Source organism: Trachemys scripta, chromosome 17, assembly GCF_013100865.1.
Source record: "Trachemys scripta elegans isolate TJP31775 chromosome 17, CAS_Tse_1.0, whole genome shotgun sequence".
Classification (NCBI taxonomy): Eukaryota; Metazoa; Chordata; order Testudines; family Emydidae; genus Trachemys; species Trachemys scripta.
The window spans coordinates 23,797,571-23,822,968 of NC_048314.1; the positions used below are offsets into that span (position 1 = coordinate 23,797,571).

The following is a 25,398-nucleotide window of genomic DNA, read 5'->3' on the forward strand; positions in this document are numbered from 1 at the left end:
CCGGGATACTCCACTGCAACATCTGCTCCCACCGAGGGAGGGGGAAAGGGGCTAGGGTCTCCCCCAAACTCCCATCCCTCCTTAGATCGGCTCTGCCATCCCAAGCCACCAGCCCTTTTATTTTCCAATCTGGGTTCTGTTTGTGTCACAGCCTTATCACTGTTTAAACAGCAGATTATCATATTTAATTTTCTTGTACTTTAAAACAGCTTTTTCAAAAGGAAACAACTGACATGGAAGGTTATAGACGTGGTCTCGGGTGCTGGGAGCGGCTCCTTCTCATCAAATTTGGGCTAAGCCTCGATCACACACAGCCACTCTGAAGGCAGGGAAGCCGCCCCATTCCTGGACCCCACTGCAGGCTCAGGGACTGAATATGTGTCTGATCACCAGCATTTCCCAAGCACAGAGATGGGAGATACAGAAATCAGTATAAATCAGTCAGGTTTGAATAGGGGTGGCCTGCTGAGCAACCCAGTTAAACAAGATATATCCTAGAGCACATCTGTTAAAAAATAATCCTATCTAATACCTAATTGCTATTAGGGTTCATAAACCCCCACGTACCAGGCCAGAATTTAGGAGTGGTACAAATTAGCCCTACTTATATCATGCTAATGTAACCGTTTACTCTGCTCACTGATCTCTAAAGTTGCTTTTCTCCTGCCAAAGCTATTAGAACAAATTTTGCCATCAGCTACATCCATGCCAACTCCCCACCTGTGGCATTGCACAGGGCAAAATTAAGCCCATGGTCTCTGAATGCAGATGAAACATGGCTTTGTGAAATAGTGTGGATCATACTCTATCACTTCTCTCTCAGAGCAGAATTGGCTGATGGGAAGAGTGAATAGACCTTTTAAATAAGCACAGGTAGAGTCCCTAACAACTGGATCAGACCTCAGCCATTGTGCACCATAAAGCTGCACACTGGATACTTTGCAGACATGGGAATTTGCTAGTATTAAATTCACAGCTGGAGAAGTTCTTATGGTATTAAGCCCTGAATGTGCCAGGAGCATAACCAAGTACTCTTGGTCAACAGCAAAACATGGACTCTAAAAGCTCTGGCTGTGATTTCCAAAAGGGCCTGAGAGACAGTTAGGAAACAGCATTGGCGGTGGGAGCCTAACTCCACAATAGGCCAATGCAGCATGCAACAGTGTCATGATAATTAAAGGTGTACACTGCACATCTTCTGCCATGAGACGTTCCAATATTGCCAAGCCTAAGTGCGCAAAAATCATGACTGGGCCCCCCAAAGTCATGAGATTAGCATCAAAATCATGATTATTTAAAAAATAATAATAAATGTGGGGTTCTTCTTATTTACTTTCTAGCTTTAGAGCTTTTAAGGTGCACACAAGTCAGGATTTCAAGCTCCTCTCCACAACTCTGAGGGCTAGAAGCTGAGATGCTCTCATAATCAATCACTTGACTCCCTGAGCTGGAGTTTTAAGAAAATACCAGATAGTGTGAGACTTGTGATAAAAACAGGAGAGTTGGCAACGCTGGTTCTATGCATTAAATGTGCACAGAATATACCCCTTGGACTGTATCTACCTCTTGATTTGTTCCCGGAGCAAAAAGCATGTAAATATTTTCATTCAATGGAGAATATTTGTGCTCATTAAAGCTCACAAAGTGCCGAGAAGTTAGTGATCCATTTGGCAATGAGGGAATCCAAGGTGTGACCCATTTCTAAGAGCAATAACCATCACATCATTTGAACTCATTGCTTTTGTAATATAAGGCACACGACTTTACTACCCCACACAGCTTGTTATTCTCCCCTCCCACCCGCGACTCCTCACAGGGAAGTGGGCAGGAGAGACTGGCTCAGTTTGCCGAAGTGAGCAGGGTCTCAATTTTGGGCTGACAATCTGGGACACCGCAAATGGGCCTGATTCTCAGGAAGTGCTGAGCACTTGCCCTCTGAAAAACGGAGGCACCTTCAAAGGATCCTGCCTGGGCCCCACCCCCCAGAATCACGCATCTTTTGAAAATTTAGGTCCACTGTTTTTTTTAAATCTCTCTCTAAAGGCCCTGGCACACCTTTGGGGGCTGTACAATGAACAACAACGAGACCCGTGTTTCTAGGGTGAGAGGGAACGTGATCTACTGGGCTGAGGTGTGAGATCTGAGCGCTCTGCAGCCAACGGTGAGCCTGAGCAAGTCACTTCCTCCGTCCATAGCACGGGGGTAAGGATACGTACCGGCCTTCCCGCAGGCCGGGGGAGAATGGAAGGTGTTACTCGGAGCTCAGGAATGTTGGCAAAGTACTTGGAGATCCTTTGGCTAGGGTGCAAAGTGCTAAACTAGCCAGAGGAGACATCCCTTACTATCCGCACCTACCCATGGAACACAGTGACAATTATACGCAGGCAAACAATCAGCCAGTGGGCCACAGTCAGACAAAGCCGGCTCAACCCCCAGCAAGTGCAGCACCCGCCTTTGCAAACCAGACGTCATTTCCTTGGGGCTTTTGTTTGTCAGCAAGCAGGACAGGAAGGGCAGGGAGGAGAGAGGGAAGTGGGCGAGAAGGAGACCACAGAGATGGAGGGTGTGGGGGTAAGGCCAGGGGAGGAGGGAAAGGTGCTGAGGAGATGACTCAAACCCACAGGGATGACACTGGCTCTGGCAGAGCTACATGGAAGCTTGGCAGTGCCCATGGCACTTCACCCAGGCAGGGCCTCCAGGCCAGGGTGGGCACACTGGGGGGACGCGTGCCCTGCGGATGCCCAGGCTGTACCTGTTCGGTGGCTAAATAGAGGCTGTCAGGCCCCAGAGCCGCCCACCCACCCCCTCACCGCCATGTGCGTGGGCCAGGGGGACGAGGCAGCCCAGGCGGGCGCTCTGCCTGGCAACGGGACCATAGCAAGGTGAGCATTAGACACCTGCAGGGTCAGTAGCAGCCTGCACCTGCAGCAGGCTCTGTTCCTGTAGCTGCGTGTTGCTATGGTAACTGCGGCAAGGGGTGGGGCTTTCGAGAGGGGAGGGGAGGCCAATGTACAAGCCAAAGGGGCTGGCAAAGGCTGTGGCAAGGCCCCCAGAAACGTGCCGGGCCCCGCAGGAGGGCCAGCTCTCCCAGCCCTACCCCTCGCAGCCAGCGGCGGCTGGCGATATTGTGTCTAGGTGAGAAGTAAATATGTGAATCAGCCTGAGTTACTTTTACCACAGACTCCGAGACGGTGGCTATATCATGAGAAATCTGCGCTTCCCTGCCCTGCATTCCTCTGACGCAAATCCAGCCAGATAGAGCCAGTCCCTACGCGAGGCTCTGTCAACACGGCTGTTTTGTAAAGGCCCTATCAGCCGCTTTGTTTCACTGCCCAAAACAGGCCCTATTATATGCCTGCACTGGCCCTTGCATGCTGACCAAGGTGGGGTCTCACCCACCACTTGCCTCTCGGCAGGATCACTGTTTTCTGGGGTTCAGGGGGAGAAAAGGTTGTTCTGGGAAATGATCTGATGAAAATAAAAATATTTTTGCTTTAAAAAGTTCTGAGTGGAGCTGCAAGCCAAGGGAGGTGGAGGGATGTCAGTACATTATCTGGTCATCTAGACTGCTAAGCTTTCTGTTACATGGCTGCACAGCGCCTCCCATGATGGGGCTCTGAGCCTCGACAGGCACAATTGAAATACTATTGTCTAGTGCTCCCCCTGTTCACCCCAGTGCTCTCTGCAGGGCTCACCTCAGGGACTGTATTCACACCAGATGCCACATTAAAAATAACTAACTGTAGCTGCAGCATGGCCCTGTGCAATTCACTCAGCAACTTTGCTGTACATGGACCCATCTTGCAAACATTTCTGCTTGTGAATATTCTTTACTCCTGTGAATAGCCCCACGGAAATCTATGGGATTGCGTCCATGAGTAAAGTTACTCTCGTGCCTAAGTGTTGGCAGGATGAGGTCCCCGACCGGGAGGAAGAGCTGTGAATAACGTCAGTCTGCAAAGCCACCTCTCATTGTCCTCACTCAATTCTCTCCCTTAGAGCTCACCTCTGCTGCGCTGCCAGCGGGTGCATGGGGCCTGCTGCTTGTCACACAGCTCAGACCCAGTGGACTGTCACTGGGTGCCTGCCTTCACCTCTACGCTGCATCCACCCGCTGTCTTTCATTTTATACTGCAAGGGCCAGCTTTGTATTACTTGCCTGTATACAGCTCCTAGCCTGATGGAGTCCTGAGCCCTGACTAGGGGTGTCTAGACACTACCGCAACACAAATAAATACCCAACATAATGAGGAGGGATGCCAGGTGCTGAGAGGGGCACTGAGCACTGGCCAGAGACAGTCCCGGATCCCTAATACGCTCACACTACAGCCCCCGAGCCTGTGGAATTTCTTGCTGCTGCAGCTATCTAACAGCTGCGTTCAGCCCAGGCTGTGCATGGCCACTCCTCCCCCGGGGAGTGATGCCCAGCGACAGCACTAGCCCCTGGGAAACACCAACGTGGGATGAGCCTCTGGGAACTGGCGATGCTGCAAACAGCCCCCAGGCCTCAGGCAGAGGTGCTGCCTCCCCGAGAGAGACTCTGGGGGCAAAGGTGAGGAGTTGCCATTTGATTTGGTTCCTCCTGGTTCTTGATAAAGCTACAAGCTATTTTACAAAGGTTTTTGCCTAATTAACTTAGCGCTTTGGCTGTTGCCAGCTCAGCAGGTTTATTTTCAGCATGTTTGTCTCTGGCGCTCCCTTTAGACTCTACACTGTAATCACCTCTCCCCTCCCACAGACTCACAGATAATGGCAGGTCACAGCGATTTTTGTGTGCGGCTCTGACCAGGTCTGGTGCGAGCTTCCCTTTAGTTTCCACCCCATCAGAGAGGCTTTGAATTGGGCTCAGCGACTCAGAGAACGCAGGGGGGACGTGCCCACAGCCAAGCTGCGCCCAGCAGGTTCTTAGACATCTAGCAAACCTTCGGGTCAGGGGGACACTCCGAGACCTATCATCTGTGCTGCTCCCTCTGGTCTTTACCGCCCCAGAAAACCACCACCTGCAGAGCTGAGCCGGGAGAAGCACTGGCCCTATGGAACCTTTGATCCTATGCCGTCCCTCAGGGGCCCGGGCCATGGGGAAAGCCAGTGGCTCTTTGCGCAGAGAACGCTGGAACCATGAGCAGAAGCCCTCATGGCATATGGCACTGCAGGGAAGGCCCATCCACTGCAAACCTCTGGCTGCTATTAAGGATCACCTCTAATAAAGGCTCTTCTCTTGACTTCCAGCATGGCACCACCCGTCCCTTGTGGCAAACTCTGCTTCACCCATTTGCTCATGTATTCATTCCATGTCTTCAGTGCCCAATACCCATCACCTCCGGCTGCCTCACACGTAGCCACCTCTGAGTGCCTCATGCCCTGCCACAGTGGTGGTCGGTTAACACCCTGAGTGACACTTTATACAGGCAGCACAACCCTGGCTCTGGCAGGCCACACAGGCCAAGTGCATCTGTCCAGAAGGCTCTAGCACCTGCTGTTCCAGGAACTCCCAGCAGAGACCCTGGCAGATCTTAGCCCTTGTGGGGATGACACAGGGGAGAGCTGGCCTCAGCCAGCCAGCAGGACTTAAACGTTTCTGAACAGCACCTTGCACTGAACAGGCCGAAGCGAGCAGGAGCCAGGGAATTGCTCAGAGCAGCTCACCCCAAAGCAGCTCTGAATCCCAGGACACACGTCAGTAGGAGCAAAGGGGGTTCATGTCTCTAGAAACCAGGCTTCCAATCTCTAGCTATGCCGCCCTGACAGGAGCAGCAGGCCCTGTCTGTGTGTTTCTCCTGGCCCACAGTGCCTGAGCACTCCTCTACCCGTGAGCAGCGTAGGGACCCTCTAGCCCACCAAGTCATCTCCAGAACAGTTGGGAGGGCGCTTCCCAGCGCAGGGTGACAGGCGCACTAGCGCTGCGTGAGCTAGCGTGCCGAACACTAGTGTGGTCGAGGTGGCACAGGCAGTGGCTTGGGCTGGCCACCCAAGTATGCACCCAGGGGATCGGCGGGCTTGTAGTCAGGCAGCTGGCCCATGCCAGTGCCCGTGCTGCTGGGCTATGATTTTTAACAAGGGGAGCTAGCCCATGTCTGTCTACCTGCACTGAGAAACATGCTCCCACATACCCTGGAGGCTGTGTTTCACCAAGCTGAGATCCTCTGCCAGGGGAAGATCGGATCCTATATCCCACTGACTGCTTTGCTCCTGTGTGCATCTCTCTGTAGCTCCCCTGAATCTCTGACACCCCTTCACACTGCAGAGAACTGGTGCTTTGCAGCCCAAATTAAATTTAAAATTTAATGGAGATATCCCATCTCCTAGAACTGGAAGGGACCTTGAAAGGTCATCAAGTCCAGCCCCCTGCCTTCACTAGCAGGACCAAGTACTGATTTTGTCCCAGATCCCCAAGTGGCCCCCTCAAGGATTGAACTCACAACCCTGGGTTTAGCAGGCCAATGCTCAAACCACTGAGTTATCTCCCCGAGCCTGGTGCCCTTCTCACCACAGTGAGAGATCACTGTCTGTCAGAGAGCAGAGAGGTGTTTGGGAAGGATTTTCAACAAGGAGGCACAATGTGTCTGTGGTGTAAACCCCTTATCTCTGGAGGGGTTACCCGGAGGCGGAAAGGCTCACACCGTGAGGAGATGCAGTCAGCTTAAAAACAAGTCACGTTCTGTCTGGATACAAGCTACATGGTACTAGTCACGCAGTCCCACTGTGCCTCACTCCCCCTGTGAATTGGGGAGAACCATACTCCCTTTCTCCCCCTCCTCCTTGTCTCTTTGGGGCAGGGGATGTCTGTTACTATCTCTTCACAGCGTGCCTGGCACAATGCGGCCTCGGTCGTGGCTGTGGTCTCTTGGTGCGACTGTGCCACGAGTAAATAACAACAGTCTCTAATAACCGCTCTCCATGCTCCCACCAACTGAGGCAACGCGAGAGAGCAGCCGCTCCGCCGTTCCCTTTGCTGGCTTTGTGCGTGAGAGTGCTTTGCATTCCAGCATCTCCCCCAGGCACCCCGCAGAACTCAGCCCTTTCTGGGGCACTTACCGAGACTGAAGAGTATCAGGAACTTCAAACACACAAACTCTTGTCGATCCACCTGGAGCGAATGCAAGTGTAGGACCAGTTCTTGTGCCCTCAGGACCAGGTTATTCAGGTTGGACCCTGCTTGAGCTGCGATTGTCGCCATCTCCACCTGAAAGCAAAGAAGGAAGCCGGGATCAGCGGCCGGGAGCATCACACACTGCAAGGGCCTGAGGAGCAGCGCATACCCACTGCGAGGCATCGTGCGGGGTCTAGACCCCCCAGTGTCTCTTAGCTACACCCTGCCTTTGGAGACGGCATGAGCTGCTCATTTTAAACCCCCCTCCTGCTCCTGGCCATAGGGACGGCAAATAGCCAACACCGCAGTGGGACTGGAGGTGGACTTGAAAAGACTCCTCCGGTGAGATTCACCCTGCAGCACAGAGCTGAGCCACGACTTCAGTGGTGCCTAGGTCTTGTACTAGCCCTCTGCACCCTAAGGGTGTCCTCACGGTGTCCCCCACCGCCGTAAGACTGGCTGAATGGGATTTAGAATTATTCCCTCTCTCTGGCTGGATTATCACAGGGAACTGGCAGTGGAGGGAAGGGAACAAACTCCACCTTGGCAGGGTTTTCAGCTAGCCAAACAATAGCTACAGGGCAGCGTGGCTGCATGCCCAGGCCATAGGTACTGGAACTAGCCACACCTCCTGGCTTGAAGCGGTTTCCATCATACGCAGGGTTTACAGTTTGGTTCAATGGCTCTCAGCGCCCCCACTACACACTGTTCCAGCCCCCCTGGCACAGGTGATGGATTCCCTGATTCCCAGGAGGGCAGGGAGCAGCAGCCAATTCTGGCCTGTAGCTAAAACATTACACGATAGAGGCAGCAGAACTGCGGAGTCAGGGTGAAATTCATCCCTGGGTAGCCAGTATAAACCCAGGAGACGATTTAAGCCCCACGGCATCCCAAACAGTGCTGCAAAGGTCCTTTGGCCAGATGAATCTCACTTTAGAGAATAAACAGGGGTAACTTGGAGACAAACAAGAGAAAATAGCAATCTTCTGTGTTATATTTGTTTTAATTTGTATTTAAAGAGGAAGCCCTCACTGCACAACGGCAATGCTGTCCTGGGAATAGCTGGAAGATCAGGCTGCGATTCTGGGGAGACTTTGTTCCCATGTTCCCTGCAAAATCTACTATTCAAACAGAGCTGGTCTGTTCTCACACCCAGTTTCTGTAAATACAGACATGACTGTTGATTTTTCTTATGAGAAACATTTTGCTCCAAACCCAAGAATTCTCCCCTGGCTGGAAGGCAGTACATGCCGGCCGCCTGTGCTCCGGGGATGGTTTGGGTCTATCTACAGATCATTATTTCTCCCCTTGTGCAAAAACAATTCCGGAACCCAGCAAAAACAAAACACCAGGCATCTGCTTGGGTCAACCTTAGTTCACGCAGGAGGCGGGACGGGAGGACCTTCGCCAGAGGGAAAGAAGTAAGACAAAAGTCACCCATTTTTTCTTCCCAGTTTGGGCTCCACGTAGCTGGGAATGCTGAGATTGTCTGAAACTACGGAGATGGATTTTGGTTCACATGGGCTCCCATCCTGGAGTCTGAAGTTCAAACGAGCCCCACCGCTAAGCAACCAAAACTGCCCAGGCTGGCCTGACTTCAGCCCTGCAAAGCCGCTGAGTTTCCAGTGGCTGCCATACAAAACCAGATGGCCCATAGGCTGCAGAGCCGGGGGAGGGGGGGCACAGCCCGATTACTTTTTGGCCAGGCCAGACCTGAGGGTGAGCCAGTGCACCATTTCACAACGTCACTCCCTAAAATCTGGAGGGGGTGGCTGCCTGGGCTGATGGGCCAGGGGCCGGGGGATTAGATTGCTGGGGACGGGGGGGGGGGATTTAAGAGGGGGGTGTCGATGCCTCCCCCACTTTAAATGTTGCCCCGCAGCCCTTGAATTGGCCCAAGGCTCACCCAAAAGTGAACCCCCCAGTTGCCTCTAAACTCAGGGCTCCTGGGTGTGGCCGTAACCACTGGAGTCGTGAATATAGACCCCAGGTATGTGACGGGGATTCGCCGTCACAGCCCAGTCCATGGGATCAAGGCCAGGAAGTTTAAAAAGCAATCAGCTGCAAAGAAAACGATCCAGCCAGTTAATGAAGCCTGGCTCAGGCCCGCTGAGCTCCCAGAGACATTCTTTCTGCAGCAGCCAGACCGGCCGCAGAGGGGGCTCTGCCACTAGGCACATCGGACGCAGGGTCCAGGGGAATCTCCCGTGCTAGTGGAGCCTAGGGTTTGGGTGCTGGGGAATCGTAATTTACGTGGAGGTGTCTGGAGAGGGAGCTGGAGAGAGGGAAGGACACTGGACTGGACAAGGAGGATGTTTGGGAAACTGGCATCCTCACAGGGAAGCAGACAACGAATGACTCTCCTCCTGCAAGGACAGCGTTTTGTTTTTATTCACACACCAGTTCAGGAAGGCTGGCCTTGTAGGAAAGGGGATCAGGATTGCTGGCTCAAGTCCTAGCTCCACCCTGCATGACCCTGGGCAAGTCCCTTAGCCTCCCTGTGCCCCAGATCCCCTCTGTAAAACGAGGATAAAAATGCCATCTCTGTGCTCAATTTAGGGGCGGGGACTGACTCTGACTATATGTTTGTGCAGTCCCCAGTGCAGTGGGGCCCAGATCTGGGGTGGCGCCTCTAGGTCCTACCATAACACACCTAAGAACAATGCAGGGCTCTGTTACTGTTTCTCTTTACATCTTGCTGCCTCTGATCCTAGAGAGATACTACCAGACCCACAACTAGGGCAATGAAACACATTTAATAGCAACAGATTAACCAGTAGGCACATGGTGCCTTTCACGTGCTTTCCTTTTAGATTAAAAACACTGGTTCTGACCCAGCGAGGAAGCAGTGGAATTTCTGATCTCAATTGGGTGCAAACAAAAATGGCAAAGAAAAGTGACTTTTCATCAATCCCCTTTGGGAATAAATGGTGAGAAGGGGAAGATTTTCCTTTGCAGCAATATGGCAGATTTGCAAATCCTGACGTGAACAGGGGCAGCAGAGTTACAAATCGGGAGGGAACCGGTCCCCATATCACCTGGCTCTGGTTAGTATCCCAAAGCATCGTCAGAGGCACGAGGCTGTTCCACTCTTTGTGTCCATCAATCCATCTGCAGCAATAATGCAGGCTCACTATTAGCTATGCTCTCCCAACCCCTTCATGCTGTTGCACCACTTAGCAATGCAGGAATTGCAGTGGAAAGGCACAGTCTGCTGAAACACCGCAAGGCTTTTCCCAACAAAGGAGAGGACATTACCTCCTGGCCCGTCACAAGCAGCATGCTGTGCTCCTTCCCGTGCTGCACCTGCCTGTAGATATGGTCAAACACCAGCAGCTCACTCCAGCAGTTCTGCAGCAGTTTCATCTGATCACCTACCTGAAACACAGTTGCAAACACAGCCATTAAAACCTCTCAGTTCTGCTCACAGGTTAGGGACCTGGCAACACAGTGCAGAAGGAAGGTTGGACTTGGATGCAAAGTTGTCAAAGGATGAGGTCTTGGATGCTTTCGAAATGAATGAACTCTCCCCACCACCCCCCAAGCCCACCCCTCCGTCCAGCGTCTCTGAGGAGAAGCGGCAGCAGAGTTCCCTCTGCTCTCTGACATATCGCCCACCCTCGGCTCATTCCTCAAGCCCTTCCTGTCACTGCCGGTCCATGGCCCATTAATGCATTGTGACAGTAGTGTGATCAAACGCATTCCTGGCTCCTGCAATCGGTGACAGGCTGAATTCACATTGTCAGCTGCAAAAGCCCACGTATGAATCAATGTCCGATTTGGTGAGGGCCTCAGTGAGCTTCCCACGTCTCACCCTGCTCCCACAACGATGCACAAGGAGCACATGCTGGAGCAGAATAAGGCAGTTCAGCAGCAGAGGCAGCTCCCCATAGAGCTTTCCTCAGGTGCAGTGATCCCCAGCAAAGCAGAGCAGTCGGTCAATTTCCCTTAAATACTGTATTGATTGGACTGTATACAAAATGCACAATGCTATTAACAGAGAATTCCCCCGTCCCCGCCCCCGCCCCCCCCAGTGCAGTAGCATTGGGTGAAACAGCATAGCTGGAGCCAAGGTGCATGCGTGTATGTACACCTATAGATACAAATGCACACCTTAGCTCCAGCTATGCTGACTCACCCACCACTACACACACATATTTATACATGGCTTTGAGTTTTCCAGCTATGTTGGGTCATGGTCCACATCCCACAGCCAGTGCGCTGGAGAGATATGGGTCTGCATGTGTGTTTGTGGGCTGTTCTGGAGTGCCAAGATGGAAAACAAACTGGTGGACCAGAAAGCATTTTACATTTACCAGCTGGAAGAAGGGAATGCAAAGCACTTTGCATGGAGCAGCGAAATGCAGTTATCTGAAGTCAGACAGCATGTGACCAGCACGGAAAGGCAGGCTGGTCCAGCCGTCAGGCTTTGGGCCATTTCAAGTCGAGTGGTTCTGGTTCAGTCAGCTAAGTTACTTCTTCCCCAAAGGATCAAGGAATTAGAAGCTGCCCTAGAGTGCAAACAGCAAAGAGTGAAGGGCAGGTGTTCAGTACAGCAGAGTTGGGGAAACAAGAGTGGTCTTGTCACTGAAAGAGACACAGCGATCTGCAGGCACCACTGTGACAATTAACATCTTCGCATAAGGAGGTAGTTTGGCACGGCCTCACTTTAAAGAAATACATCATCTAACTGCACCCTTAATCTAACCCAACTCCTCCTCATGCAGCAGAGCGTGGCAAGAGGCCTTCTGCCAGCAGGACGAGCTGTTCCGTGCCCTCACTACATTCAGCACAGTTGGACTCGTTGGACACTTGATGAGCTGAAGTGCTCTGTGAGGGCAGGTCAAATTTTTGCTGGGAATAATTTCTGTTCAGCAATTATCGAACGGAACATTTGACCAGCATCACCCCATTCTGGTGGGTTAAAGCAGGTCAGGTGCGAGATTTGTACCTTGTTTTCTAAGCATGTAAGTGGAGAGAAGCAGCATTTAGCCAGCTTGGTCCCCATGGCTTCGTGGTACTCCTGCCTCTCCTGAACAGCGTTTCCATGGAACACAATCGGTGCCAATTAATTAAAAAACCCACCTTTTGTGTCTCTGCATGGAGACTGACGGTGTCAGGGGAGAGGCAGAAATACCCCCAGCTCTGGAGTTTGTTGCAGACAGTAAAGCTCCTGGCGTGTCATTTTCAGGGGGGGCTCTCTCATTTGGTGTGCGCAATCTATCCCAGCATGCCCTGTGGCACGTCACTATAGACATGTCTGTTATCACTACACAGGCACATACAAAACAGACTGGATTAGACCCCGGGTCCATCTAGTGCCTCCGTTTTGCGTTCGTTCTTCTGGGCCTGCGTGCCCCCTAAATCCCACCAGAACCCTTTGAGTACTCAGGAGGGCCAAGGCTGTGTCAGCCGTCGGCACAGGGTGAATTTCACCCTCTGTGCACAGTGAGTGCTGGCAGGACTGGCAGTGACTCTGTGGGGACACGGCAAGATATTCCCACCAAGCGAATTTAGAATGCGGAATCGCCAGAATTCACCTCTGCCTTTTGCTCACCCAATCAGGGAACAGAAACTTATGTGACTTCTGCAGCTTTTCAAAAGAGCTCCAATTTCAAGCAGTGTCTATTGGACTTTTTGCAGCCGTCCAGCCCACCCGTTGCCTGAAGCATGTTCATCTGAACCATCCAGGGGGTATTTTCCAACATGCAGATACATTTGTGGAAGTTGCGATCTGCTTGTGGACAGTCACCTAACAGGAAAGCGCTAAATCTGGTAAGTGAAACGTTAACTGCGAACAGCTCACTCCACTCCAGCCAAGGCCCCTGTGCTCTATTCCCTATGCTGGTCGAGTAACCTCACAAGCCACATGGAAGGTGACAAGTCACTTACATGCTATGTGCCTCAGTTTCCCCACCTGTACCATACATAGTATGTAATAATACCGCTCTTCCTTCTCTCCCTCACAAGGGGGCTGCAAGACTTAACTACCATTTCTAGCACTATTGATAAGCCCTCCAAGATAGACAGCCTCAAGAATGCACAACGGATGGATTCTACCTGCAGTCTGCAGAGGTGTGTCTCCTCTGTACCGTGTCTGCAGGGACTGCCTGCTCCTCTGAGCCTGTACAGCACCAAGCGCGTTGGCAGTGCTCAGTGAACCCCCAGGATACAGTCCTGGGAGCTCCTCAGACGAAAGGCACTACAAGGTGCAGAGGTACTGAGGACATGGGAAGTTGCATTGCACTCAGGAAACAGAGACCCACACGGTACAAGAGAGGGAAGGAGCCAGCCACTGTGCAAAGCAAGTACCAAGCTGGGCGACCTCCACCCCCACCCGGCTTCGAGACAAGTAAGCTTGTTTCATTCACGCTCTTATCAGCACTGGTTTGCCTCCATAAGGCAAGAATCTCACACAACCCGTGCACAAATCTTTAACAAAATGACTCTTGGACGCAGCCCCTCGCCCAAAGCCGCTGGGAGCGAGAGAATGCAATGTTGTTGTTTTACACAAAGGCTTTGTGTCTCCCGGGAGGGAGCTTTGGCTACTTTTTAAATGAAAGAATACAGTGTCCATCCTTCCCTGGCCCAGGAATGTGGGGTGGAGATGGCCCGTTTTGGGGAGTGTAGTTGACTCCAGGCCCGGAGCGCATTCTGCAGGCAGGCCTGGGGGGTGCCTGGAGCTCAGGGAGGAAATGCAATCCTCACCTTCAGGGCAGGCAAACTGTATTTCCGGCTCCAGGACTTGCAAACCGAAGTGACCTCTGCCTCTCAGGAGCCTCTTTTCCTGCCTCCAGGCATTCTTCCCTGCTGCTGCCACATCATCAGCAAACTGCAAACCACAGCAGCCAGCGTCCACAATAAAAGCCAGGTAGCGCCGATGCTGTGAGGCACCCCGTTTTCGGCATGTGGGCACCTCTGGCTCCTTTGGGACTGGTTTGCCCCCTGTTCCTGTTCAAGATTGTACACAGTACAGAGCGAGAGGAAGCAGTAATGAGGCTGTCTCTGGGAAGATCAACAGGGCCAGGAGCATCTGCTCACAGCTGCTGAACAGAGAGGGGCTCCTCACTCACTCCTTTAACAGAGGAGAGAGGAGAGCTAAACCCGAGAGCCAGGTGCTTAGCTGGAATAAATGGGTGTAACTGAGCATCTAGTCCCAAAGCTGCAGCTCCCAACACTTCCCAATCAGGGCCGGCTCCAGCTTTTTTGCCACCCAAAGCGGCAAAGAGGAAAAAAAATAAAAGCCATGATCAGCGGCTGCTCTCCTGCGCCGCTTCATTCTTCGGCGGCAATTCGGCGGCTGGTCCTTCCCTCCGAGAGGGACTGAGGGACCCGCCGCCGAAGACCCAGACATGCCGCCCCCTTCCGTGGGCTGCCCCAAGCACCATCTTGCTGCGCTGGTACCTGGAGCCGGCCCTGTTCCCAATGGCACACAAGTTAGGCCCCACCTCTGCGGCTGGACTTGATTTAGGCCCATTGCTAATTGAGATCCAGTTCTACCCCCTGCCCACAGACCCCCATTCACTCAGTTGGCTCTTGTGGGCTGCTTGTGGAACGGAGCAGTGTGGGTTGCAGAAATCAGGTATCGAGCGACCAGATGCCACCTACTGAGAACAGGTTCCACGTTATTATGTTTAGAACCGTACGTCTTTTCCAATATATATGGCATTAGACTGGAATGTATCCAACCAGCCACATGCACCAGACAAGGATCCTTCTACGGGATCAGAATAACTGTAAGAACTAGTCCCCTTTTCAGGTTTAAATGCAAATAAACGTGTCCAGTGCAGCAGGCACAAAATACAGCTTTTGTTTTCAAAAAATTACAAAAACTAATACAAATGTTTTCATGATTTAAAAAATAAATAACAACTGGAACAGTTATTAGTTTGCATTTAAAGTATCCCCCTCCACTCCACCCCGGATTGGAAGCCCAAACACTGCTGGCCAGGCAAAGAGAAAATAAACAACATCCGAAATAAAAAGCAAAGTCGGGGGGGGGGGGTCATTCTTTCATCATGACTTTGTTGACGTGCTCAGGAGATGAGATTGCTGCACAGACACCCTTTAATTCTAGGAAATCTGGGGCTAGATTTTCTCACAAATCCTGCTCCCACCAAGGCACCATGAGTGTTGCCAACTGTTGCCATTTTTGATCCAGTCTGTTGTGATCTTTGGTGTTTTTCAGGAATCTTCGAGAGCCAGGGGAGAAATGAGAATCTCGGCTTTCGTTTAGAAAAAGATGTAGAAGGTTCTGGCCCTCATGGAGAAAAGCCTAGAAATGGGGGCTCTGCTGACGAAAAACCAGCAGAGAAATAAAAAGTCCCCCCACATTTCTTGTTTAAAAATCTCCTCAGTTTTAATGATTTTGGGGGGCCTGGCTCAGGGTTGGCAAAACTGAGACTTTCAGACACACTCGGCACCCAGCAGCTCCTATCGAGAACAAAGAGGAACCCCCCCGCCCCCCCCCCCCCACACACACACACTCTGTTCTCTGTGGGAGGTGCTGGGGGCTGCACTCTTGTGAAAATCTGGCCACTAGAGCACAGAGGCCAAGCCATGCCATGGAGCAGGCCCTCCTGCTCCCCGCGCTGGCCACACTCACCAGCCACTGTGCTGCCCCTGGTGCAAAACAAGCAGCTTTGGGCAGGGGAGTTCCCCGGCTCCTTCGTCTCCGGCGCTCTTCCCAGAGGGACTGGACACAAGTAAACTCTTGTCCAGCCCTTCCCCTCCACGCCCTCCTCCCCCATCCCTGCCCCCTCCCTCTCCCCCCACCTCCCCAGCCCCCTGCCAAGCCTCCAAACATGCCCTTCTCCCATCCCAGCAGTCACCAACCGCCCACTGCCTGCTTCCTTGCTCCAGCTGGCCCCCGCTCTTCATGCTACCCATGCAGAGCCAGTTCCTCACTGCCCCTAGGCCCAGGTGTGGCCCATCCCCGCTCTCCCTGCTGGCTCCTGGGAGAAGTCAGGAATCAGCAGCAAAGTGAGGGGAGACAGCTGGGGTGGGCTTCCCCCGGGTGCCAATCTGCCCTGCCTCCTACTGGCCACACACTCTCCTCCCTTGGGGCTGCAGCCCTAGGGCCTGAATCTGCACTGGCCAGCACCTCGTGCGCAGGGAGCTCACACACTCTCCGTCAGGTTTGGCCAGCCGCTTTGGACAGGTGCAGAGAGCTGCACAAGGTGCTAGGCAATGGAGAACCAGGCCCCTAGCAACCACCGCTAGAGAGCAGCCAGACGGCTGCAGGGTTAACTGCTATTCTGCGTCTCTCTCCCTGGGCGCCCCGGCTTTCCGCGGGGTGAAGGACACTGCAGACATGTTGCTTTGTTTAACGTGCGGGGGGGGGAGGAATTCTGCCGAGATCTTACCACACTTTGCTCCATTGTCAGCCCAGCTGCCAGGGCCTGGGTTAGCAAATCACCAGGATTTGGGCAGTGAGGAGAGAGGACAAAACAGCAGAGCTGATCCTGTTTAGACCGGTCAGGCACCTGAATCCAGCCTGCGTCCTCTGCTCTGGGGAGCAGGAGTGAGTCACTAAGGCTGGAGTTCTCCCAAGGGCCAAGCACACTGGGTGCATGTTGAGGGTTGAGCCCTTTGGAAACCTGGCCAGGAGTGCCACGGTGGGAGCTGCTATTGGAAAGCTGGACCCTTGTCTTGATGCTTAGATGAGTCCTGAGCTCTTCTGAAATCTGAGCCCCAGTGGCGGGTGCTGAACCCCTGAACATCTGGCCCTGAGCTCTGGTGAACATCTGGCCTTGTGAGACGATACACTGTTGTCAGGGAAGGAGGAATGGGAGAATTAGCAGATGATGTGTGAACCTCAGGAGTTCTAAGTTCTGTAGTGAACCTAGAACTTGTGGGGTTACAGTGGGTCCAAACCTAACAAGCCAAAGTGAGTTTCCCCCTCCCTTTTTCTATAGGTTGATCCATCTGGTAGCATGAAGGATCCTGGTTCTAAATGATTTTGTGAGTGGCTTTCAATCCCTATAGGGAAGCCACCCTCGTCTTATCCATCAGGAGGGAAAGAACCCACATTACTGTATGCTGTGGTCTACCGAGCGCTGCTGAGCACTTTGGGGTGAGATAAGAGGGAGGAAAGTGTATCATGAATATGAGGAATACCTCCTCCGAGAATGAATTCAAGTCTATTAGAAGAGCCTTGCAATGCCATTGCGTTTGCTGCTTTTAATAGAGGGAAGACAAATGCAGTGTCATGGAACTGGATAATATCGTCATTCTGCTGAAAGGGCGGCAATAAACCAGCGTCTGTAGATTGCAAAGGGAATAGACATCAGACAAGAAAGAGCGTTATCGTTTCTGTGCCCAGCAGTCTTTGAGAATTACCTGGGTTTATTTGTGAAATGCTTTGGGTGAAGTTGGAGTTCAGGAGAGACGGACGGACAGTGCTGGGTACAGACAGACAAAGGGCAGGAAGCCTTTCCTGGTGCTTCCTCCACACTCAGCTCTGCCAATGCGGCTGGATCCTCCCCCTCTGGCAGCCCAGCTATGCCAGACCTTTATTCCAGCTTTGCTAGTGTCCCTGGAATGCACAGCAGAATGTGCAAACCTTTGTTGTGACTATACATGGACCCAGAGGGCTTGGAAGTGGGGCTACCAAACTCCAGGATTCAGTCGATAAACGCTGTCCATCCCTACTAAATACATGGTGAAAAATCAGTGGGTATCTGGTGGCCCCATCACATGTGCGCTAGTGCTGGGAGGGACCCACTGCCCTTGAGCACTCTAGTGCTGCAGAGAGTGTAACCTGGTGCCTGCCCTTCCTTTGGGGCAGGGCAGAGGGAGGGTGGAACTAGCAGCATTGCAGGCATGGCTGAATGCCCCCAAGGAGGCGTGTCCACATTGGTGTGGTTATGGAAACACCACACCGTTAAAACCTGCTTTGGATTTACCATGTAAGTGGGATTGAAATGTGTTTGAACTGGGTTCCAGCATCTCTCAACAGCCTTGGACTCTGCAAGGCAATAGCACGGTTCAGACATGATTAAAAGCAGTTTAAATCCCTTCTATGCTGCAAGATCAAACTGCATTCTACCCATGTCATGCGCTACCAGGTTATAGCAGGGACAAAAATCACAATCAAACTCTCTGAACTCCCAGCATCTGTATGTAAAGGCTCCTTCCCTTGGCTTTCCCCCTGCCCATTGAAACATGCCCATTGACTTTGGACCATCAGCCCCATGAATCTCAGTTGTTGGGGCTTTGCTTTGGTACATCTCCATTACAGATACAGAGGGTAGAGCTCCACAGAGAGACCATCTCCATAAAACCTGTGAATTACCAATCTCCTCTAACAAGAAGAGGACTCTTAATGGATGGCCATTCATAAAACAGAATCCGTCAATCATTTCTTGCAGAGATGACACGCACACACATACTCTTCTAAAAGCTAAGCAAAGAGTTTTCCTATTTAATCAAGTACTTTATCAAGGACCTAAGACACGCTATCTTTAGAGAGCACATTCTTCATTTTAAAAGAAAGCATCTAACCTGTTCACAAAACCCAGTAACGGACATTCCAAGACCTGGCGATCACCCAGCTGCTGCATCCACAAGAAAATTCCTTTATGATTAAATAAGGTTTTCTTTTGGCATGATCGGAGCTCTACATAAAAATCCATTTACCTGTGATAAATGGTCTTTGGAATAGAGATGGCTTGGTAGACACGGCAGAAGCTATTTCAACACATACAACATAACAAATTACCAGAGACCTGGTGTTGCTATTAAGAGGCACAAATTGTTTAAAGGTCTAGGCAACACGGTCACCTAATGCAATAACTTGTCACTGCTAAAAGTCTGGGTTCAAAGCTAGTAAAGCTTATATAGCGAACAATAAAAATTCCCTAGCAGTTCTTCATACTTCCTGAGAACAACATGAAATTTAAAAGCCTTGAAAAGTACTCAGCTTCACAAGTTATCTGAAGGGACTTTAACTAACATGTCTAACGATTAATCGTTTTCTTTTAAACCCATATACGAATCTCAAGAATTGTCGATGAAGTGCCTAGATCAGCATTCTGCACGTTCCTTAGCATTATGTTGCAAGGAAGATGCATTCTTCTGCATGAACAAGAAATGAAGATGGAAGATGCATTATAGACACCTCATAGCCTCACAGCGCTAAACACTGGTGCTGTTTTCCCCATTATGGGCTGTCTAACAATCACTGAAAGGATCTGGGCAGTGAAGCTCCTACATGGCTCAATGACACAGGCTCACATTTTCAGCACACACCCAAGGCTCTGTGGACACACAGCAGGAATTACATGCCAGCCCCCTGCCCTAGGTACTGCTTCAGGAAGTCATGCCCAACATTTTCATGGGGTTTAGCCACACACGTTACTGCTTGTCAGGGGAGATGTGCAGCATCCAATATGCAGTGGCTGGGTTGCAGCTCCTGTCACTGATACCATGAGATAAGCCCCCAAAGCTCATTTGCTTTCCTTTGCCCTATTCCACCTCCCATCTTCCTCGTTTCCAGCCCAGCCTGGCTTTTCTCCTTTCCTCCTAATCCTGCTCTGGCTCTGCCAGGCCTCTCTCTCCCGAACATGCCTCCCACCCTGTGAATTCCACCCTCCTTTCTCTTGGCCCTACCTGTCCCAGGTCTGCCCATCTGCCTTGCTAGGGCTGATCTTTCTAAATCCCTCTGAGTGCAAGGAAGGCCCAGAACGTGGATCTCTGCAGATGCACAAGTGAGGCAGACCGCAGGAAGGTGGACGTGAGGCAAAGCTTCTGGGAGCATTCAAGGCAAAATTAGCCAAGTCCATGGAGTGGAATGTACTGCATGTGATCCTGTCCTGCTTGATGCAGGGGAAGAAAGGGACTAGCTGACCCACAATTGGCTGTTGAAGGGAGAAGGCCTGTAGGTCAGGGAGAGAGTTCAGATTTTGCGAACCCCATCCCTGCCCAAGGCAGGACCTGCCTGTGCTCCTCCCGTGAAGGAGGGCTGATCTCAGAAGAGCTGCACTCCGAAATGGCCGAATCCCAGCCTGGCCCCATTAGTAAGTCTTTAGCACCAGAAGCATGCGGGGCAACTTACAGAGCAGGAGGACAAGGTTCAAGAAAGCCCCAGTGCTCCTTCAATCCCCCACTTTGCCGAAGACTCCCTGTGTGACACTGGGCAAATCTCCCGGTGCCTCAGTTCCCCCTCTGACTAACAGCACTGACCTGCCCCACAGGGTCAACGCAGCAAAGAGCATGAGGCTCTCATATACGGTGGTGATGGGGGCCAGAGAAGTACCTCAGACAGCTCAGATTCCCTCCAGAAGCAGCTGACCCACTAAAAGCTCAATCCTGGGGCCTCACTCAGCCTTCCAGGTCCTGTTGAACCCTACGGGTGTTTTGTCCCTGGAAGGACTCAGCCCAAACCCTGACGGAGAGGAAGGAATGGGACTAAAGCAAAGCGTCTCAGCCAGGAGGTTTAGCTAGCCTTGCTAGCTCCACCATGCGTGTGTTGGGTTTTTCGATTAACTTTTCTCTGCAGGGAAGTATCAGGTTCACAGCCATTGAGGAAGAAATTCCTTAGGGGGCTTGAGGGCTCCACCCTGCATGCTGGGAGCCCAGCGGGGCTGAACGTTTTCCCCATTGGGGCATGACAGCAGCTCCTGGGACTCATGATGGCAGGAAGGATGCATGTGTTGGGGGCGGGGCTGGGGCGTAGCTGCTCCATTACATGGACCGAGTGACATTTAGCAGAGGACGAGGCTGAGTCTAGGTCTCACTGTCTTCAGAGCCTTCAGCAGCAACATCTCCCTTTTCACGGTTCTTGTCTCCCTTTCCTAGGGGCCGAGTGGCTGGGCAGCAGTTCTGCAGAAAAGGACCTGGGGGTTACAGTGGACGAGAAACTGGATATGAGTCAGCAGTGTGCCCTTGTTGCCAAGAAGGCCAACGGCATTTTGGGCTGTATAAGTAGGGGCATTGCCAGCAGATCGAGGGACATGATCATTCCCCTCTATTCGGCATTGGTGAGGCCTCATCTGGAGTACCGTATCCAGTTTTGGGCCCCACACTACAAGAAGGATGTGGAAAAATTGGAAAGAGTCCAGCGGAGGGCAACAAAAATGATCAGGGGGCTGGAGCACATGACTTATGAGGAGAGGCTGAGGGAACTGAGATTGTTTAGTCTGCAGAAGAGAAGAATGAGGGGGGGATTTGATAGCTGCTTTCAACTACCTGAAAGGGGGTTCCAAAGAGGATGGATCTAGACTGTTCTTAGTGGTAGCAGATGACAGAACAAGGAGCAATGGTCTCAAGTTGCAGTGGGAGAGGTCTAGGTAGGATATTAGGAAAAACTTTTTCACTAGGAGGGTGGTGAAGCACTGGAATGGGTTACCTAGGGAGGTGGTGGAATCTCCTTCCTTAGAGGTTTTTTAAGGCCCTGCTTGACAAAGCCCTGGCTGGGATGATTTAGTTGGGGATTGGTCCTGCTTTGAGCAGGGGGTTGGACTAGATACCTCCTGAGGTCCCTTCCAACCCTGATCTTCTATGATTCTATGATTCCTTGGAACCCGCCTGGTTTTTCAGAGCAGACTCTTTCACCTTTTTAACATTGCAGAGGTTAAAGCAAAAGGTAACAGGGTCCTGTTAAAGCACGGCCCCGCCCAGCCGTAAATCAGGAGCCAGAAGAGTGGCTGCACAAGGAATACAGCCAGCACAGTACTTCTCCTGCAGGGAACATCTGCAGCTCCTTCAGGGCCAAGCGCTGCCACCTCTGCCGCGGGGTGTGGACAGGTCTCTGGGGCTGGTGTGCTGGCGGCGCTGTGGATACAGAACATGCAGGTTCTGCTGGAGAATGTACTGCAATGTTAGAGCCGCAGGCGGATCTAAGAAAGTGACCTTTGCCAGCGTTACATTTCAGAGCCACACAATGTCGCCAGCACCAGCATCCTGCTGACCTGTGACACCTCTTTAGATTTCTCACTGGAGCTCAAGGTCTCCATGAAAAGCTCCGCAGCTGGCACAAAGAGCAGAGGAGACAATGGCATGCTCAGCTTGTGCTGTGAGTGCTGACCAGGTTTGCTCTTCCCAGCATTGCTGTGGGGGTGCCGAAACAGTAGGTCTTTTGCCAGAGTTCTCACGTACCCGCTCTGGGAAGCTTTCAGCAACCCCCACCAAAGGGACAAGACCAGAACTTCTAAAACCAGAAGCACCACGTTGCCCTGCCAAACCCCAGTGCAGAGCAAGGTGCCAGGAAGTGATGAACTATGATTTTTAAAAGTGCGATTGCTGAGTTATTTTTCACTTCTTCTCCCAGGGACTCGGGCACTTTCAGACCCTTTCATCAAACAAAGAATGTAGATGGTTAGTTTCATTTCTGTGGCGACACTGGAGGACCGGATAGGAAAACGTCATTGTAACAGAGAGAATTCTGACCCACGGCATCAAATCACTGCACATGGAGCTGGCGTCTTTGAAAAGTGTACCAGAGATGGCTGACAACTGTCTCTGACTTCAGAGCTGATGAATTCAAGGAGCAGTCTGTGGAATTTTTGCCAAGTGCTCTATCACCGGAATGTTCTACCCAACATCTCCAAATGTATTTGGTATAAAGCAAGAGTGACTTTATTAGTTTTGTACAAGTTGTCTGCCTTTAACTTTCCCTGCATGTTAGAAAAGCCACATGGCAGGCCGAAATAATGCTGGTGCCAGATAAAACAAATAATGGTTCTAATCCTGTTTTGTACATCTGTAGTACTTCTGTGGGTGACAAAGCACTTTCTAACATGCCGATTAAAGGGTTACACCACACCGGTGAGGTAAGAATTATTATTTCCATTTTACAGCTGGGGAAATTGAGGCACAGAAAGGAGAAATGGTCACACAGCTAGAGAGGGGCAGAGCCAGGGATGGAACCCCGGCGTCCTAATTCCAACACACTGAACCCGTTTTGGTCCTCTACTGTTCTCATCATGAGATGATGAAAGACAGCAGCAGGGGGTGAAGGTGACTCCTATTCGCATCTGACAGAACTAAGCCCGTATCCTCCTGGCAAATGTCAGTAGCACAGAACCCACCCTCAGGACTAGCCTCCTTGTTAGCAGCCTCAGCTGAGGGGCCAATGAATGAACAGTCCCTAGAAAATGAACTCTACCCTGCTCCTTGGAAATGGTGCCCCTGCCTGGGCTTGCACTCCTCTGCCCACGCTGACCCTGCTCTGCAGTAAGCTGAGGAGTTCAGGCCCCAGAGCTGTCAGCTCAGCACCTGCCAGGAGCACCAGAGTCCATACATCTGGTTTTAAAGCTTGATTTCCCTTGTGAACGTTCCCAGGACCTTCTCGCCAGTAACCTGGACCCTAGATAGGACAGAACTCGCTCTGGGCAGCTAGAAGGAAATTTCACGTCCGTGGCTGTGGTACACAAAGCCACCAGTTTCTTTGATGTGCCGATGTGATGCGCGGGCTGCGATCTACAGGCTGGATGAGTTTCCACTGCAGACTGAACAGAGAAGCAAACGCCTTTGATTTTTGGACCTCCAAATGGAACGGAATTGTGATTGGCTTCCCCAATCCGTTTTCAGTGACAGCAACCCCCAGTGAAGGACGATCCACACATGCAGTGGCTGGGCAATGGAGGAGGTTAAATAAGTGCAGTGAAATGTAGGCACATCACCCTCCAGTGCCCACACGTCACATCCGTTACACTGAACGCAGCTCTGCCCAGGGTATGGGAGCAGGGGCAGTGTCACCTGAGAAATGATAAAACTCTGCTTTGGCAGGGAGTTAGAATTCATTTGTGCTGGGGAAGCATTTGCACAGCTATTGAGGAGGGTGCTATGGAAGGGCAAAGAGTCATTATTATTAGAAAAAAGAAGAACAGGAGTACTTGTGGCACCTTAGAGACTAACAAATTTATTAAAGCATAAGCTTTCATGGACTACAGCCCACTTCTTAGTCTCTAAGGTGCCACAAGTACTCCTGTTCTTCTTTTTGCGGATACAGACTAACACGACTGCTACTCTGAAACCTGTCATTATTATTAGAGTTGGTCAAAAAAGGGGGTTTGTATCAGCTTTTTTGTTTGTTAGGGTGATGGTGTTTTTGCAAATGTTATGCAAAAAAAAATAGTTTTTCATTTATTTGCCCTTTCTCTCTCTCCCTTTCTCCCTCTTTTCCAGAAGCAAAATGGAAGAAAAAAGAAAAAGGAAGAAAAGGAGAAAAAAATGAAAAACTGGAAAAAATATTTTTGAATATAACTTTTGTTTGTTTGTTTTTCATCAAAAAACTGGAAAACATGAAACTAAAATGGTCTTTGCACATTTTTGTTTAGGAAAAAAGGCCAGTTTTTATTTAAAAAAATGGTTTTGAAATAAAATATCTCCAGCTGTAATTATTTCTCAGGAGGGTGGTGGCACTCGTGGACAAACCCCAGATTAATGCAAAGCCTTTGTTACATTAACTCTGGCCATGAATCTCAGTTTTCGTTCCAGTGAGCACCTCTGGGCCGTATTACATCTCCCTGCCTAGGCAGCCTACGAGAAACGTCTCTGTTCATATAGAGGGTCAAGCAAGGGTGGACGTGCCCAGAACTGTTCCCCAGATTTGGCCTCTTAGACAGAATCTGCTGGGGAGGCGGAGATTGAGGTAACAATTACAAGGGGCAATTATTGGGTGCAAGTAGGAAGTGTCACCTTGCCAATTGAGAAGTGAGAAAGTGGGTTCCTGTTCTGCCAATAACTGACAATCCAAGCTCTGCACTAGCTGAAGGCGTTAATGGTCAGATGCAGGTCCCTGTCCCCCGCCCCCTCTGGTCAGATACCACAGGGACACGCACCCTACACTAAAACAGCTAGTTGAATGGCTGTTTCCTAATGCGAGCAGCCAAACGTGCCTTTTTAATCACCTGCAATAACTTGACCTGGAGCAGAACGACGACGCTCCGAGTTAGCAAAGTGAACAGGACCAGTCCAGCCTGCTCCGGTTTGGGGCCAGTCTCCCACCAACACTACGTGCAACGGCTGCCACCTGACAAGCCTGCTGAGCTCTGCCACATGTGGCCACGTCCTCACAGGTGCCCTAACCCCACACTGTGCCCACAGCTCCGAAGGCCCCTCCCCTCACAATGGGGGCTCTCCCCAAAGGAGAATGGTACCCACATCTCCAAGGCTTTAGTGACTGCGATATATAACACAGCTCAGCAGGCAGAGACTTCATCTCCCCACTGGGAACAGGGCCGGCTCTGGCTTTTTGGCCGCCCCAAGCAAAAAAAAAAAGCAAAACCTGCAGCGCGGCCGGAGCGCGGATACAGGGGGACCGGCTGTGGGGGGGAGAGGGAGGGAGCGGGTGGGAGAGAGAG

General features: G+C 51.4%; 1 protein-coding gene across 4 annotated transcripts in view; it reads right to left on the reverse strand.

Annotated features, from left to right (window-relative positions):
* NR5A1 (nuclear receptor subfamily 5 group A member 1) overlaps nt 1-25,398 on the reverse strand; it is a 63,705-nt gene that overhangs the window by 7,532 nt on the left and 30,775 nt on the right. For all 4 annotated transcript variants that reach the window (XM_034793949.1, XM_034793950.1, XM_034793948.1 and 1 more), the window contains 2 exons: nt 10,349-10,468; nt 7,036-7,183 (listed from right to left, as the gene is read on the reverse strand). In XM_034793949.1, the coding sequence (XP_034649840.1) occupies nt 7,036-7,183; nt 10,349-10,468 (268 nt within the window). The remainder of the gene's footprint in view (nt 1-7,035; nt 7,184-10,348; nt 10,469-25,398) is intronic.